Source organism: Myotis myotis, unplaced genomic scaffold (assembly GCF_014108235.1).
Source record: "Myotis myotis isolate mMyoMyo1 unplaced genomic scaffold, mMyoMyo1.p scaffold_m19_p_8, whole genome shotgun sequence".
NCBI lineage: Eukaryota > Metazoa > Chordata > Mammalia > Chiroptera > Vespertilionidae > Myotis > Myotis myotis.
The window spans coordinates 42,996,396-43,011,708 of NW_023416390.1; the positions used below are offsets into that span (position 1 = coordinate 42,996,396).

General features: G+C 34.2%; 1 protein-coding gene across 9 annotated transcripts in view; it reads left to right on the forward strand.

Moving 5' to 3' along the window:
• LNPK (lunapark, ER junction formation factor) overlaps nucleotides 1-13,621 on the forward strand; it is a 75,667-nt gene extending 62,046 nt beyond the window's left edge. For 6 of the 9 annotated variants that reach the window (XM_036318641.1, XM_036318642.1, XM_036318643.1 and 3 more), the window contains 4 exons: nucleotides 1,036-1,141; nucleotides 2,341-2,411; nucleotides 3,207-3,377; nucleotides 11,352-13,621. In XM_036318641.1, coding sequence (XP_036174534.1) covers nucleotides 1,036-1,141; nucleotides 2,341-2,411; nucleotides 3,207-3,377; nucleotides 11,352-11,626 — 623 coding nt within the window. In that variant the 3' untranslated portion in view covers nucleotides 11,627-13,621. Of the gene's footprint in view, nucleotides 1-1,035; nucleotides 1,142-2,340; nucleotides 2,412-3,206; nucleotides 3,378-4,007; nucleotides 4,101-4,902; nucleotides 4,986-11,351 lie in introns of those variants that run through there. The other 3 variants (XM_036318644.1, XM_036318646.1, XR_004969135.1) reach the window with 2 other exon arrangements.
• Nucleotides 13,622-15,313: the final 1,692 nt, after the last annotated feature.

Consider the following 15,313-nt stretch of genomic DNA (forward strand, 5'->3'; position numbering starts at 1 on the left):
CATCCCATGTCTGGATTTTTCATCCTAGACATTGTAGTTTTCATCTGCAGAAGTTCATTTTGGGTCTTTTAAATTTTTTCCGTGCCTCTACTTAACATTGAATGGCTCCTCTAGATTCTCAAGCATATGGAATGTAGTCATAACTGTTTAAACATATTTGTCTATGCATCCTATTATCTCTGTCATTTCAAGGTCATTTTTGATTGATTTTTCTCATGATGGGTTGCATTTTTCTGCTTGCTTGGTTGTGGGATATTTCTATATTCCTATACAAAACTCCTCTGAATACTTGATCAGTGACCTGTGAGTTATGAAGTTTTCCACTCTGACTGGTGGAAACATGCAACATTTTTGGCCCCGTGTGAGTTACTGTTACCTTTAAATACTTCGGAGCAGTTTTCTCTGTCCTCAGGTAGTTTCCTCATATGCATGTGCCAATCAGTACTCTCTTGAATAGTCTGTAAATCTTGGCTCTGTGCATTCTCTTCTACTCTTTCCTGTGAACTCAAGCTGCTTTGGCTTCCCCAGAGTTCCAGCTTTATCTCCTCATCTCAGGGAGACTTCACCTGGGATTACCCTCCCTGAGTTGTTGCCTGGAAATTCTTTCTAGACAACAAGTTGGGGCAATTGTAGGGCTCATCGTATTTGCTTTTTGTCTGTCAGAAATCTTTATCCTACATTGCCTGATATCCAGTGTCTTTAAAACTGTTGCATCATATATTTTGCACAGTATTTTAGTTGGGAAGGTAAATGTGACCCCCTGTGACTATTATGGTCCCAAGTGGAATTCCATAATTTATTATTACATACACTTTTAAGAGTCTGGCCATTTTAAAAATTAGTTTGTACAGAACCTAACATCATTTCATGTCTTCATAGATTATGTATGTTGAATGCTTTAGAGGTTTATAATATTTAATGTTATTTTGTTTTGTTAAAATTTAAATTCTGAAAAGCATAGGTAGTTCTTGGTAAACTGAATTAAAATTTATGTGTTTTATACATATAATTTTTATGTGTTTATTTATATACTAGGTCTTCATCCTCCGGGTCCACCTTTAGCTAGACCCATCCTCCCCCGAGAACGAAGTGCTTTGGATAGAGTTGTTGAATATTTAGTTGGTGATGGTCCACAAAACAGGTAATGTTTACTAAGGTGGCAAAAAAAAAGAAAATGAAGAAAACATTTATTGGTCATGTTGTGTATGTTGTGTGTGCATGTACTAGATTTCTGTAGTTTTGTGGCTCCTGTTTCTTTATTTTAAAACATAATAGAATATTTTATAGCCCTGCAAAGGAGTATGCATTCAGTTGTTTTTTTTCAGTAGGAGTTTGGATAAAGTATGGAGGTAAAATACTGAAAAATATATATATACATTGCAGCCCTACTATATTATAATCCTACTCTACAGTTATTTTTAGAGAAATTGATTCTTTTCACTAAAACTTAAAATACAAATAGTGAAAACTTGATAGGTTATAAGAAATAGAATTTTATAGATGTCAGTACTAGACTTGGCGATAGTGATAATTTTAATAACAATGAGGACAATTTATATGTATTTGGCACTTACAGTTTTCAGAATGTTCTTTCAATTGTTATTTTATTTGATCCTTACAATAATTTTAGGAAGAGAGTTATGATATAGCAATTGTCATAGTATAGACTTAAGAATTATTTTTAGGATAATAGAGTAGATATTTGATAAGGTTATTGGTTAATGTTATCAATTTAATAAAGGGACTAGATAAAGTTAACATAATAAATTACATGTTATTCAAAACAGAATGTCATTTAATAGGGCCAAATATTTTGTTAAGTACATACACAGAGAATAGAATGAGTCTAAAAATAGAAAGTGAGGAAGATGTTAAGTGTAACTAGGATAAATACAGGAATTATGGTGTACAGAAATTAACCTTTGGATTGAACTAAATAAAATTAATTTCTTTACTATAAGACTTCTCATTGTGAATCTCTAAGAAGTTCCATCTTTTCCAATCTTATGTGACTACACATTTTGAGTCTATCATCCCCAGCAAGGTACTTTAGGAAACACTGAAGTGTTCTGTTACCAAATGTTTCTGCTAACTTAAAAGAAAGATGTATTTATTTGACTGGCTGCTTAGTTTTTTTAAAAATTGATGCATAAATTATATTTTAAAATGGTTGAAATTTTGACTGTTATGTTTAAAGAGTATTGTTTATTGTTTACTAAGAACATCTAGTTTGTTATGACATATTTAGCTATGTTAAAATATAAGCTATGTTGGCTAAAGTAGCCTCTCCCATGGGCTTTGTTTGCATTTGTAACTAGTCTATTTTTCCTTTTGGTATAGGTATGCCCTTATATGTCAGCAGTGTTTTTCTCATAATGGCATGGCTTTGAAAGAAGAATTTGAATACATTGGTAAGAATTATTAGGCAGATTTAAATATTTTACGCTCAAATTTTTCATTCTATGCCCGTTCCGATATAATGTCATTTTATTTTTGGTACTGTCTCTGTATATATTTTTCAGGATATTGTCCTTATTATAGAACACAGCAAAGCAGGAAAGACAAATCAGATTTTTCTCACAACAATGTACGAGGCCAGCTGTTCTCAAACTTCACTGTGTACCAGAATCATCTGAATAGCTTTTAAAAAGTATGATGCCCAGTGCCCACCTACAGAAAGTCTGCTTTAATTGATATGGGGTGGGGTTCTGGGCATCAGCATGGTTTTAAAGCTCCTCAGATGATTCTCATGAGCAGCCACTATTAAAAAACTTTATACTAAGTTAATTATGTTTCTCATATATGATATACTACACTTTCTTGGGTAAATGAGCAAGGTTCTGGATTTAAAAATACCTAATGACTCTGGTGACTAGAAATGTAATTTCTATAATACACTTAGGTCATTATTAATATTGTTTTGCTATTACTAGTTAACCTGCTATATAACTTATCTTTTCTATTTAAAATTAATATTCTAATAATAATTAGAAAGTATACTTTAAAATTAGTTTTGGTTAGAACACCTGCAGTAATATTACTAAAACTATATGTAATTTCACTAGGGATAAAATAACTTTTTTTTTTGGATAAAATAACTTTTGAAGAGTTCTTTGACTATTTGCAAAAGTAATCTTGTGAGTTATCTGACTAGTCCTTGAGTTTTCTTTGGTTTGTGGTTTTATTTTTTTAAAAATTCTCTGCAGCTTTTCGGTGTGCCTACTGTTTTTTCTTGAATCCTGCAAGAAAAACCAGACCTCAGGCTCCAAGATTGCCAGAGTTTAGTTTTGAGAAGAGGCAGGCTGTGGAAGGCTCAAGTTCAATTGGCCCCTTGCCCTCAGGAAGTGTGATTTCATCAGAGAACCAGATAAGTGAAGGTATGAATATGTTAATTAAAAAGTTTTGTCTCTTAATAATCTTTACTATTTAACAATAACAGCTTAATGCTTTTAAATAAGAATGGATTTATCAGATTTTGCAGCATGCATATATCACTTATCAATCTGATACTGTAGCCTCCTGTATAATTGGTATGATGTGTTTTAGTTTTAAAATATACAGATTATAACTTGTTAAGCATCATCCAGCAATAGCTAGGCAAACATTGTTTATGGAGTGACCTCTTCTAATAATTGTTGGAAGGTTTGACTAATGTTTTATGGAATAATTTTCCCCCAATTTATTTAAATGAAGCAGATTATGATAATTATGGAGCAACTATAAGATACAGTTTTTTAAAATTTGCAAATAACATTGATGAAATAAGTTTGTGCTTACCACTTGAATTAGTAGAAGTTATTGCAAGCAGGAAACCTTGGAATTGGAAAGTCATCCTTTTATCCTTTAGATGACTGTTGATACGACTGGTAGTCCTTTGAAACAATTTATCTTGATCAATGAGACTAACATTGCTGACACATGCCTTGATGTAAACAACCTTATTTTAGAGAAACAGAGTTCATCGGAATTCATTGGATTTTAGGCCTTATCTTGCAATTCTATTTTAGGAATTCTTGAGGAAGTTTCATGAAAAAAATGGAAAAGATGAGTTGGAAGAGCTGACTATTAATTGCCAACTATTTCTTGCTGTTAATAATGAGGTGAGCTGTTTGTTAAGCAGCTCTGAATTCTGAAGATTGCTAAAATTATGATACAGGCCATGATATTTTGGTGCTGTGGCTGATAGAGAAAAAAAATCCATATTGGAAGTTTAGCTCACATAGTTTATTTAGCAATCAATATTCATCCTTTTAATTTCTAGGAATTATCATTTACATGTATTTTATTTCCTTCTTTATAAAAGCATTGAGTAGGGGAAAATTGCTTTAAAAATAATATGAGAGGGAATTTTCATATACCAGAAGTTTATTATGAAAATTTGTGTATCTTTTTTAAAAAATTTGAATAATAAAATAATGTGTTGACTCAGGCTTGGCTTTGGGCTTAATGACAAATACCAAAAGGAATTTGAATAGATAAGCATGACAAGAGGTCTGTTACTTCCAAAAGTGAATCAATGCATTCATCTTCTCCAAGTCTGCAACATCAACTCCAAACATAATATCAGATTTTTTCTTTTGCTTAAGTCATGCTCTGAGCTTCATACTGCTACATGAAAATCATCTGCCTCACCAGTGTGCACCCTCTTGGAACTGAAAAATGAAAGACTTTCTTACTGAAGATGCCTAGAGGAAACATTGAAGTCCTTTCCATGAGTAACCTTGCTTATGAAAGCTAAAGTGAATATTTGAAAGCCAGTAGTTGGGACAAAAAGAAAAAGAAAAATCAGCCAACAAAATAAAATCTTGATAATGAGCCCAATGCTTTATATTTTCTGCTAAGGTCAATATAGATAGTTAGCAAACAACACCGAGCTATACCTTTCCTTCTCATCTAATCTAGGAGGAGCAATACCCCAGATGTCTCATTTTCTGTCTGAAATCTCTGGAGTGAAGTCTAACTGGCTCATATTCAACCCTAATAAGGTAATATTAATAGGTGAAGACAAAACTTGAGGCAGGGACAGCGGTTCTCAATGTGTGGGTCGCTACCCCTTTGGCGGTCCAATGACCCTTTCACAGGGGTCGCCTAAGACCATCCTGCATATCAGATATTTACATTACGATTCATAACAGTAGCAACATGACAGTTATGAAGTAGCAACGAAAATAATTTTATGGTTGGGTCACAACATGAGGAACTGTATTTAAAGGGCCAGAAGGTTGAGAACCACTGGTAGTAACTTCATAGTGCTAGAAACTAAAGCAACACTTGAATTTGGTTTAAGATAGTCTTTAGAGTAGTAACTTTTATACTTCTCTTTGGATTCATTAAAATGGCTATGAGCACCCTTTACTTCTTTGGCTTTCTAGAAGATTGAACTTTTCTACAAGACTCCTGTCTCAACACTATGATATACAGTTACCAATTTCAAGCTGGATTCCTTTAGTAAATGACTGGAACTATTTTTGATGAACAGAGAAGCTGCATTTGTTTTGAACACCGGAGGCATATCTTTATGATTAAATTGAACTATTAAGATCATATTATCTCAATCATCTATTCTCTATGCTGACAGCCAATGTAATTGGGGGCTTAGATTTCTGATTTCTACAACTTTTCTGCTATAATTTTTATATTTTTTAAGTATCGCAATAGCTCCTCGATAGCAGCAAAAGCTATAGAAATTCGGTTATTGAATTTACAGATGGAATGAGAAGGTAACTTTCTTCCATTTGAATTTTCTTTCAATGAATATTCTAAAACCATTTATATGAATAATCTAGAATTGATAGAAGATACCGTCTTAAAAATCTATGATGTGAGACTTTGAAATTAAGTTGTGTCTATAGATTCTGCTACTGGAAGATTTTGCATTGAGGATGAGGCACAAGGCTTTTGAAATTTTTGGGCCACTCTTTAGAACAACACATGAAATCTTGGAAAGTTTTACCAAAGAAGGAGATCTAGAAGAAATTTCTCCCATTAGTTGCTCATTTGAATTCCTAGATATTTTTTTTTAGAATTGTCTATAGAAAATGCTTCGGGAATAGAATATTAAAGAAACACAAGAAATTAGGACTATGGATTGTCCTTGTATCTAAGAGCATCCTGGGTATGGTATTCCAAAGTAATGAATTACTTTTAGGTTCCTCAGTTTCTTTTATGTTTAAATGGATGGTACAGTAATACTTGAATCTGCTAAGCCACATTAAAGTGGTTTATTAGTTTTGCTTTTAAAAAATATGCAATCCAAAATACCTGACATAGCATTTTTTTTTGTTACATATGGTAAGAGAGTATGAAGTTTTTACATTGTTAATATACTAGTACAGTGGTTTTAGGCTAGCATGCTTGAAAATATTAATATTATTGTTTTCATTGCTCAGTTGTATTTGTCTAGATTTTATGTAATTATATTAGGAAAAAATAGCTTTTATTCAACTGGAAATAACTTGCTAATAAAACTCATGGCATCTAATCAATACTATAAAAAATAACAAGTAAAATTTATATAAGGTAGAAATTTATTTTGATATCCTGATTTCTGCTCTTCCCTTCCTTTCTTTTAAGCAATATACTGTTACTGTTAGATTCTGTTGATCTAGAGAAAATTCTGTTGTAGTATTGTTTGTTATGATGCTCTAAGACCGTGGTCGGCAAACTACGGCTCGCGAGCCATATGCAGCTTTTTGGCCCCTTGAGTGTGGCTCTTCCTAAGCCTTAGGAGTACCCTAATTAAGTTAATAACAATGTACCTACCTGTATAGTTTAAGTTTAAAAAATTCGGCTCTCAAAAGAAATTTCAATCGTTGTACTGTTGATACTTGGCTTTGTTGACTAATGAGTTTGCCGACCACTGCTCTAAGATATTGAACTATTTGATAACGTAAATTTTGTTGAATTCTGTATATTTACTAGATCTACTAGTATAAAGCTTATACTTATATATTTAATTATGTAGTTTACTCAAGATGTAAATTGAATTCTGTATATTTACTAGATCTACTAGTATAAAGCTTATACTTATATATTTAATTACGTACAGTTTATTCAAGATGTAAATTTAACCGTAGTATCAGTTTGCATGCTTCTTTTATTCATAGAGATTTTTTTGGCCTGCAGATTCTCTTTTCTAAAATACCTTCACCAAAAAAAAAAATAGTTTTATACCATTGCTTAATAATGACATTCTTACTCATCTAATGGATTTGTTCACCAATGGTATATAAGCAGTATATTGTGTATTGAATACTAGAGGCCTGGTGCACGAATGCGTGCATGGGTGGGGTCCCTTGGGGTGGCCTGCAGAGATCGGGCCCCAGCTCATGCCCCCAGCCTCGCAGCCCCACCTGGCACCCTGCTGTGGCCTGGCACCACCCCCTCACCTGCTCCATTATCCCTCCTGTGGGGCGATCAATGGGGGCCAGGCCCTCCCCCGCTGCCGCCACTGATCACCGTCTGCAGGACGATCAGGCCCCTGCTCGCACCCACTTTGGCCTGGTGCTGCCCGCTCACCTGTTCCAGTATCCCACCACGGTCCCAGTCCTACTCTGCTGTGGTCCCGTTCTCGTCAGGGCCCATCAGGGCCGGCAGTGCCTCCACTGCCACCCGCTGCCAGCGCTGCGTTGCCGATGCCCGCCATGTTCCACACCACTCCCTGGTGGTCAGTGCGAATCATAGTGAGTGGTTGATCTCCCTGTCTCCTGGTTGACCTCCTGGTCAAACCACCACTCGGGGCAACTTGCATATTAAGCTTTTATTATATAAGATGAGCTGTTATCTCCTAGGTGGTTATTATTTAATTGAAGTTTATTCATTGGACCCGTGAATATTCATGTCTTTGTTTCTTAAAATAAGTTGGCCAGTTTCTTTAAGAGAGAAAAATCTTGTAAACACTTCTTTGTTTAAAACCTGCAAGTTCAAAGACAAATTGTCTATTTTAATTTAATAAATTTCATATGAGCAAGTTTATAGTCTATAGTGAGTATTGCTGTGTTAGCAAGGCAGATTTATTGTTATTGTGAAAAGGAATAAAATATAAAGAATCTAAATACGAGGGTTTAAAATATATATATATTGATTTCAGAGAGGAAAGGAAAGGGAGAGAGAGAGAGAGAGAGAGAGAGAAACATCAATGATGAGAGAGAACCATTGATCACCCTACTGGGGATTGAGCCTGCAACCCAGACGTGTGCCTTGACAGAGAATCGAATGGTAAACTCCTGTTCATAGGTTGATGCTCAGCACAAGGGGTTTTTAAAGGCACAATCTAAATAGAATTATGTATTTTTCTGTGAAAATTTCATATATTTTTCTAAAGTAAATATATGAAATTGTTTTGCTAGACTATTCTTTAATTTTCATAGAAAATTATTCTCTCGAGCTAGACTAAGAGTCTAAAGGTAAGTTGATGTTCTTATATGTTTTTGCATGTGTGTGCTTTATAGGTGAGGCAGTAGTGTTAGTTTTACAATTATACTGTTTTATGATTTTGAGTTGTCTAGTTAAGGCTTTTCCTAAACAACTGGAAGCCAGTTTTTTACATTCAGTAGAAAAAGTTTCTCTCTTAAGATTATTGGGGTGGGCGTGGGGCAGTGGGTAGGAGTGGGGAAAGGAACACATTTCATGGGTCATTTTTGTCGCATCACATTGTAATATATTGTTTTCTTGGCATTACAGATGCCATTTTTTTTTTTTTAAATCCTCACCCAAGGACATGCTTAGAGATGGGGGGCCGGGGGGAGGGGTGTCATTTGCCTTCCCTCAGCTCCCTGACTGGGGATCAAATCAGCAATTCAGGTATGTGCCCTGACTGGGAATTGAACCGGCAGCGTTTTGGTACATGGGCCGATGCTCGACCAACTGAGCCACTCCAACGGGGCAACAGTTGATTTTTAAAATTTCTTATAGATGGGATTAGATCATTCAGGTAATTTTGTTTCATTTTTAGTCTAAACTGGTGTGACCCCAAAGGCTGGTTTTTCTTTTAGTATTTTATGCCCAAATGTTGACATCTCATTAAATTACAACTTCACAGAAAAAATTTATTGTTTTATTAGACTAGGCAAATGATACTATCTCATAGAAATAAAGTCAGTACCTTTAGAATATACTTAATGATATTATAAAGCTCTTTGGTTTAGTTAATAAACTGGTAGTATTTCTCTGTTCTTGCTCACCTAGTTCACTTAAATCTTTTTTGGATGACTTCTCATAAAGTAGCGTTGGTATCCAAACATTGAATATCTGAGTCATTTAGACTAGCCAATACCTGCATTATAGGCATCATGGCACATGCCAGTTTTTTTGTAGTGTTAGTGCTATTAAAATTACTTTTCTGCAAATTAACCTGGGAGAAGTTGTCATTAGTAGGCTTTTTGAATATTTTTAAGCACTATCATTTTACCAATTTTTAATCTTTCATATATTCTGTGAAATACAACACAGTATATAATATCCTTTGTATATAAATAATATCCTTTTCTAGTTATAATAGCACATGGTATTTCTTAGAATTCACCTTTGTAGACATTTAAAATTTTAAGTATGGTAGTTCTGTTGTTTAACTACATTTTTAAAATCCAAGAATTTTAAAATTGAATGGATTTGAGTAGTGATGTGTTTCTGAAAATAGTTGTATCACAAAGCTTTAACAGAATAAACCATAGACTTTGATACTTCTCTTGTGTAGTACTGAGGCAGAATGACAGAATATGACAAACTGTGGGCCTATGTTCACTTCAACATGTTTATTGGTGAATTGAGTTGTGGATTCTGAACTTTTTTCATTTTGTTTGGCTTTATTGGTTTGATTCAGAAGGCTTACTATATTTTAACAAATTGTAAAGTTCTTGGCAAGTAAGTATTGTGGAAAACCATAACTTAAAATTGTATTGATAAATTTTGTGAGGGTAGAATTACAAATGGTTGGTGACTCCTAAAGTTTTTCATTGAAGGCCTTACTTGCCCAGGTAGTAGAATATCTGTACATGTCCATAGAATTTTATCTGCACTGTTTGCTTTTGCTTTTTATACACTGAAACATTCAAATAACAAATTCAGTCAGTCTACGGCTTTTTACCTTGGATTTTTGTAAGATTTGAAGTGGTGCAGCAATGCCATTTTAAGTTCCTTTTGAAATAAAAATAGCATTTTTGTGACATTTGGTATAATATGATTTGAGAACCATTCCTTACTACTTTTTGTGGTTATATGAAGTTTTTATATAGTAAGACCTCATTAACTCGGATGTTCCTAACTGTATAATTTTGGTCCTTCATCCTATATATAAAAATTGGAAAAAAGTTTACAATTCTGTAAACTGTACTTTAAAATATATGTGTAGAAATAATTGTTTTAAAAATATCACACACACACACACACACACACACACACACACTTTGTACTATATAAGGAACTAAACTAGTACTTTTTACTGATGTAGACTGGTCTTTACTCCATAAATGTTGAATCAATAACATTTGTTGTATGTCATAAGGGATCTTTTATGAGGGTAGGAAAATCTGCCCATTTGTTTAGCTGATGTGGTTTAACCTTATCTTCCTAGCAAAAATATTAGTTGCTATTTATTATAAAAACTGCTCTGGTCATTCCCTCTCCCATTCCATTCTTTAAACATAAAGAATTATAGAGACTTTATATAATAAAATTGTTGTCATTAAATTATTATTAAGAGATTTGAATTTAATGAAACTTACTAGAGCGTTTAAAGGGAACAAATTTTCAGGTAGGGAACAAGACCTTTAACTAGTTTCCGTTTTAGAGACAGGAACAAAAGACCCTTCTCTTTCTCTCCCTACCATTGTAGGTATGTAGCATATTCTGACCCAGAGGTTTAAATCCTGAGGATTTGTCTTGTATAGCGGGATGAGGGGAGCCTTGTCATGCCTTTGGAAAAGGTACATCCTGACTTCTAAGGTCTTGGATAAGAGAGATGTAAATCAGTGTGGGAAATAGCACCACCTACATACACGCAAAGGTACATATTTACACACTGCCCACAGGATTGCCTGGGCACAAGGGAGACAGTTCCTTCAAGAAACATAATCTGAGATTTAATACATTTGTTTTGTTTGCTGGGCTGTTGTCTTACAGCACATAATTCTATTGGGGCTTTGTTTGGGCATTCAACTTTCAAATGCATCTTTAGGAAAATTCTTAAATATTATGAAAGTTCCTAAATTTTATGAAAATATGGGACTTTAGATACAAGTTTGGATTTGTTTCCCCAAATTGTTTTTTTTCCTGTTTTTGTACCAATTCATATACCTTATTTAGCAATTTTAACATTTTTATATTCCTGAAGTCTTAACTCTTTGTCTTTTCAGAATCTTTAGAAGAACAAGATGTTTTGGATAACACTACAGAGCAGAGAGAGGACAAAATAACAAATACAGAGCAGACAAATGAAGTGATTGAAAAAGCATCTGGTACAGAGGAACCAGAAGAGAAGCAAGAAGAGACTGAGAATGAGGAAACCTCAGTGAATGAAGCCAAATCAATAGTTCCCAAAGCTGATTCTATTCCTGATTCTATTTCTGATCCTGTTCCTGATTCTATTCCTAGTCCTGAATTAAGTGGAGAATCATTGATGACAATGTAGTAAATGCTTCCACATGCCTTCAACTGGATAGTTGTAGTTTTGTTGATGTCAGTTATTGCTTTTTAGGTGGTGCTTTTTTCTCTCTAAGGATATGCTTGATATCATTTGAATTCAGATTGCCTAGCTATTTCAATGTCAAAATTGTATCTACTAGGTATTAAAACTACAAGCAAGTGATATCAGTAAAGTAAGATCTTTTTGAATTTGCAAAGACCCATACTGGCTTTTAGAATTTTTTTTTTTTTGCATTCTAAAAGTAAACAAACATGATAGCATTCTTGTTTTCTATATGTGTGACCTGTAAATAATATCCATTTTGACATAGGAAGAACTTTGGTTAGGAATAAGTTCTAATAGTGTTTGTTTAAAGGAATGGAACTCAAGATTTTTAATAGTTCATCATTAAAAATGGATAGAAGTTTTACTCTCAAGATATTTGCCCGGGGGGGCGGCGGGGGGGGGGGGATGTCTATTCAGGCATTTACATTAAGTAGTATGAAAGTTTTAACTATATAGGCATTGGTATGAATTCTCAGTAAGAATGCAATTGAACAGTCAAGTGCAGTGTTTCTTTTTGATGTCTCTTATTTTGCAGCTGGGCCAAAGGCACATAATATTATAATTAGCTTATGTTTACATAGTAACATATAGGAAATATTTCTGCACTTGACTGTAACTTCAATTCTGAACATTATTTATACTTGTAAAATAATGATATTATAAGTGAATTTTGTGCTCGTGTGTATTTTGTTAAGGAAAATAAAGATTATCTGGCAGTAGTTTCTTTTTGTTAAATATCTAGACTTCTTCAGACAGAATCTTGGTGGGTGACTTAGCTACCTGAAAATATCTTAGTAGGAAGAACTCACAATACAACAACTCTGTAGATACTGCTGAGGGCAAATTATGATGCTTTTATTGAGACTTGTTACCTTCTGAATTCAGGGAACTAGTGACATTGAGAGGTTCTAATCAGAGATTAGGTTTTTCTGATTCAGGAAAACCATAGGCCATTTGTAATTCTTAATTTTGAGAGATACCTAAGTTTTATGAGAATAGGTAGTTCATTGGATTTAATATGTGTTTTAAAGATTAACTGAAAAAAATTTGACCCAGAATGGTAATTCTGATACCTTAAATACAGTGTGGTTATCTTTTCTGTCTTTTACCTCTCTTCTCCATTATTAAAAAAATTTAAATCAAGTTATGACAAAAGGAGAAATGTATAGAAATGGTGTGTATAGCAAATATTTCTAAGTTGTACATAGTTTATTAAAAATTTAATAAAATGACATTTATTTAAAATTCATGTTTATGATTTAATAACATATCATTTAGGTATTTTTAAGAAACTCAATCTGCTAATAGTCTGAAGCATCATGGTTTAGTAACCCAATTTTTTGATATTACAGAACTGGGCTTAAATTTTGCCTCTGCAGTCTTAGTATGAGGATGATTAAACATAATTTATGTAATGTTCCTACCTCAGTGCCTGATAATAGATATCAAGTAAATAGCATTTTATGTTATTGATGTTCTTATGAAATAGGAAAGGGCCATAAATTCTTCCTCTTGCAGATAAGGAAATGGAAAAACTATGAACATATAATTCAGCTGCTCAGAATCAAGCCAATGTTTTCTGCATCAACTTTTATCTATGATATACATGTATATAAATATATAAAGGAGATAGGAATCTAAGATAGAATATAAACTCTATGGAAATTCTTTTGGATGAATTTAATCAGGTTTTAGTAACACCTTGCTGATTCTTGTTATATTCAAATTCTGATGTACATTGCTTGAAAATACTCCAGAGAAATATAATTTAGTCATAGAATCAAGCAGATATGAGAAATATCTTCAAAAGAAATATGGACAGTTAAAAGGGGATTAGTAATATTAATGTTAGAGGTAACATGCTATAATCATAATGTCTTCTAAAATAGAAAAGTTTATTGTGATATTGTTGTAATAAACAGTTAATGGTTGAAAGAGTGGTGACATGTCCTATTTCTGATAATTAAGGCTAGTATAAATGAGGAAAAGCAAACAAGTGCTGTTAGCTAGAGTGACCTTAACTTCCTATTTACATGCTCAACAGTCATCATCTGAACTTTTCTCACTATGCCCTCAGCATAGTCTGCAAACATGCCTGGCTTCTCTCTCCATCCCTCCACCACTGTTAGGCTGTGGCCTTATGGCTTCTTTCAGTTCTCTGACCATGCTGAGCCCTTTCCTGCTTTTGGTCTCAGTTTAGATATTCCCTCCTTCGAGAGAGGCCCTCCCAAACTCACTAAAGTGGTCTGCTTCTTACTCTCTTTTATATATGTCACTTTACTATTTCAAATAAAATAAGTGTTTTGTTTACTAGTTTACTCTCTACCTTCACAACATAGAGTCTGTGTGTGCAAGGCTCTTGTTGACTTACTTACTACTGCATCTCCAGGCCTGGTGCCTGACACATATTTATTATGTGCATGAATAATTTGTTGCTAGATGCAGTGAGAACTGTCCTTATTTTGCTGCTTCACAGTATTGACATTGCTGAGCACTTCCCTCTGTTTGAAACACTTTTTTTTTTCTTTTGGTTTTGCGTTCTCTCACTGTTGTTCTCTTATTTCTTGGCCCGCCTTCTCTCCGTGTCCTTTGCAGGCTTCCTTTAATGTTGCTGTTCCATAGCTTCTGCCTAGGCCAGCTTTTCTTCATCCCACATGTCCTTTCTCCAGGGGCTCTCACCAACCTCCATGGATTAGGTTACCATCTGTTGCTCAGATTCTCAGACCTCCAACCTTGATGTGTTTCTTCACTTCAGAGTACTACATTCACCTGCTTGCTGGAATGTCTCTCACTATCAACATACCAAAAAATGAACACTGTTTTCTGTTTCAAACCTTCAGAACTTTCAAACCACCTGTGTTTCTCATCTCATCAAATAGAGCCATTATTCAAGCCAGGAACTAGAGTCTAATTTTTTTCCCCTTTGTCCTATATCTTCACTGTCAATTTCTGTCTCCTAAACATCTTCCAGTTAATATTCTCATTTCTCTGCCCACTAACAATACATTAATGATGAACATTAGCATTCTTACTCTGCCTGGCAACATGCTGTTTATGAATATTATTTTATTTGTTCTTTGGCAATAACCCTGTGAAGATTTTTTATCTCTGGATTATAGAAGAGAAAACAGGTAGAAACAGCAAGTTGGTAAGTGGAAAATCTGGGACTCGAATGCAGGCAACTGACTGCAGAAGTTTTCCTTATTACTGTTGTACTGCCTTCTAATTCATCATCTCAAAATTGTCTCTTAACTGGTTTTCTTGTTTCCAGTCTTGCCTTGCTATCCTGTGCACTGGAGTTTTCAAAATTAGAAATTGAATCATACCACCATACCATTGCTTAAACCCTTTAATGATTCCTCTCTGGTCTTGGGAAGAGGTCTGAATTTATTGATATGGCCTACAGAGCCTGTGTAATTTTGCTGCTAATTACCTCTGGCATTTCTTACCATAATTACTGCCACTGTCCCCCCTCTCCCCTCCCCACATATACATTTTTAATGTAGCTACATTAATATTTTCTGTGGTGGGCATATGCAAAGTGTTTCTAATCCCCCACCCTCCTTGTGTTCTTCCTCTGCCTGCAATATTTTTCCACTCACAGGGACCAGGTACACTCAATAAATA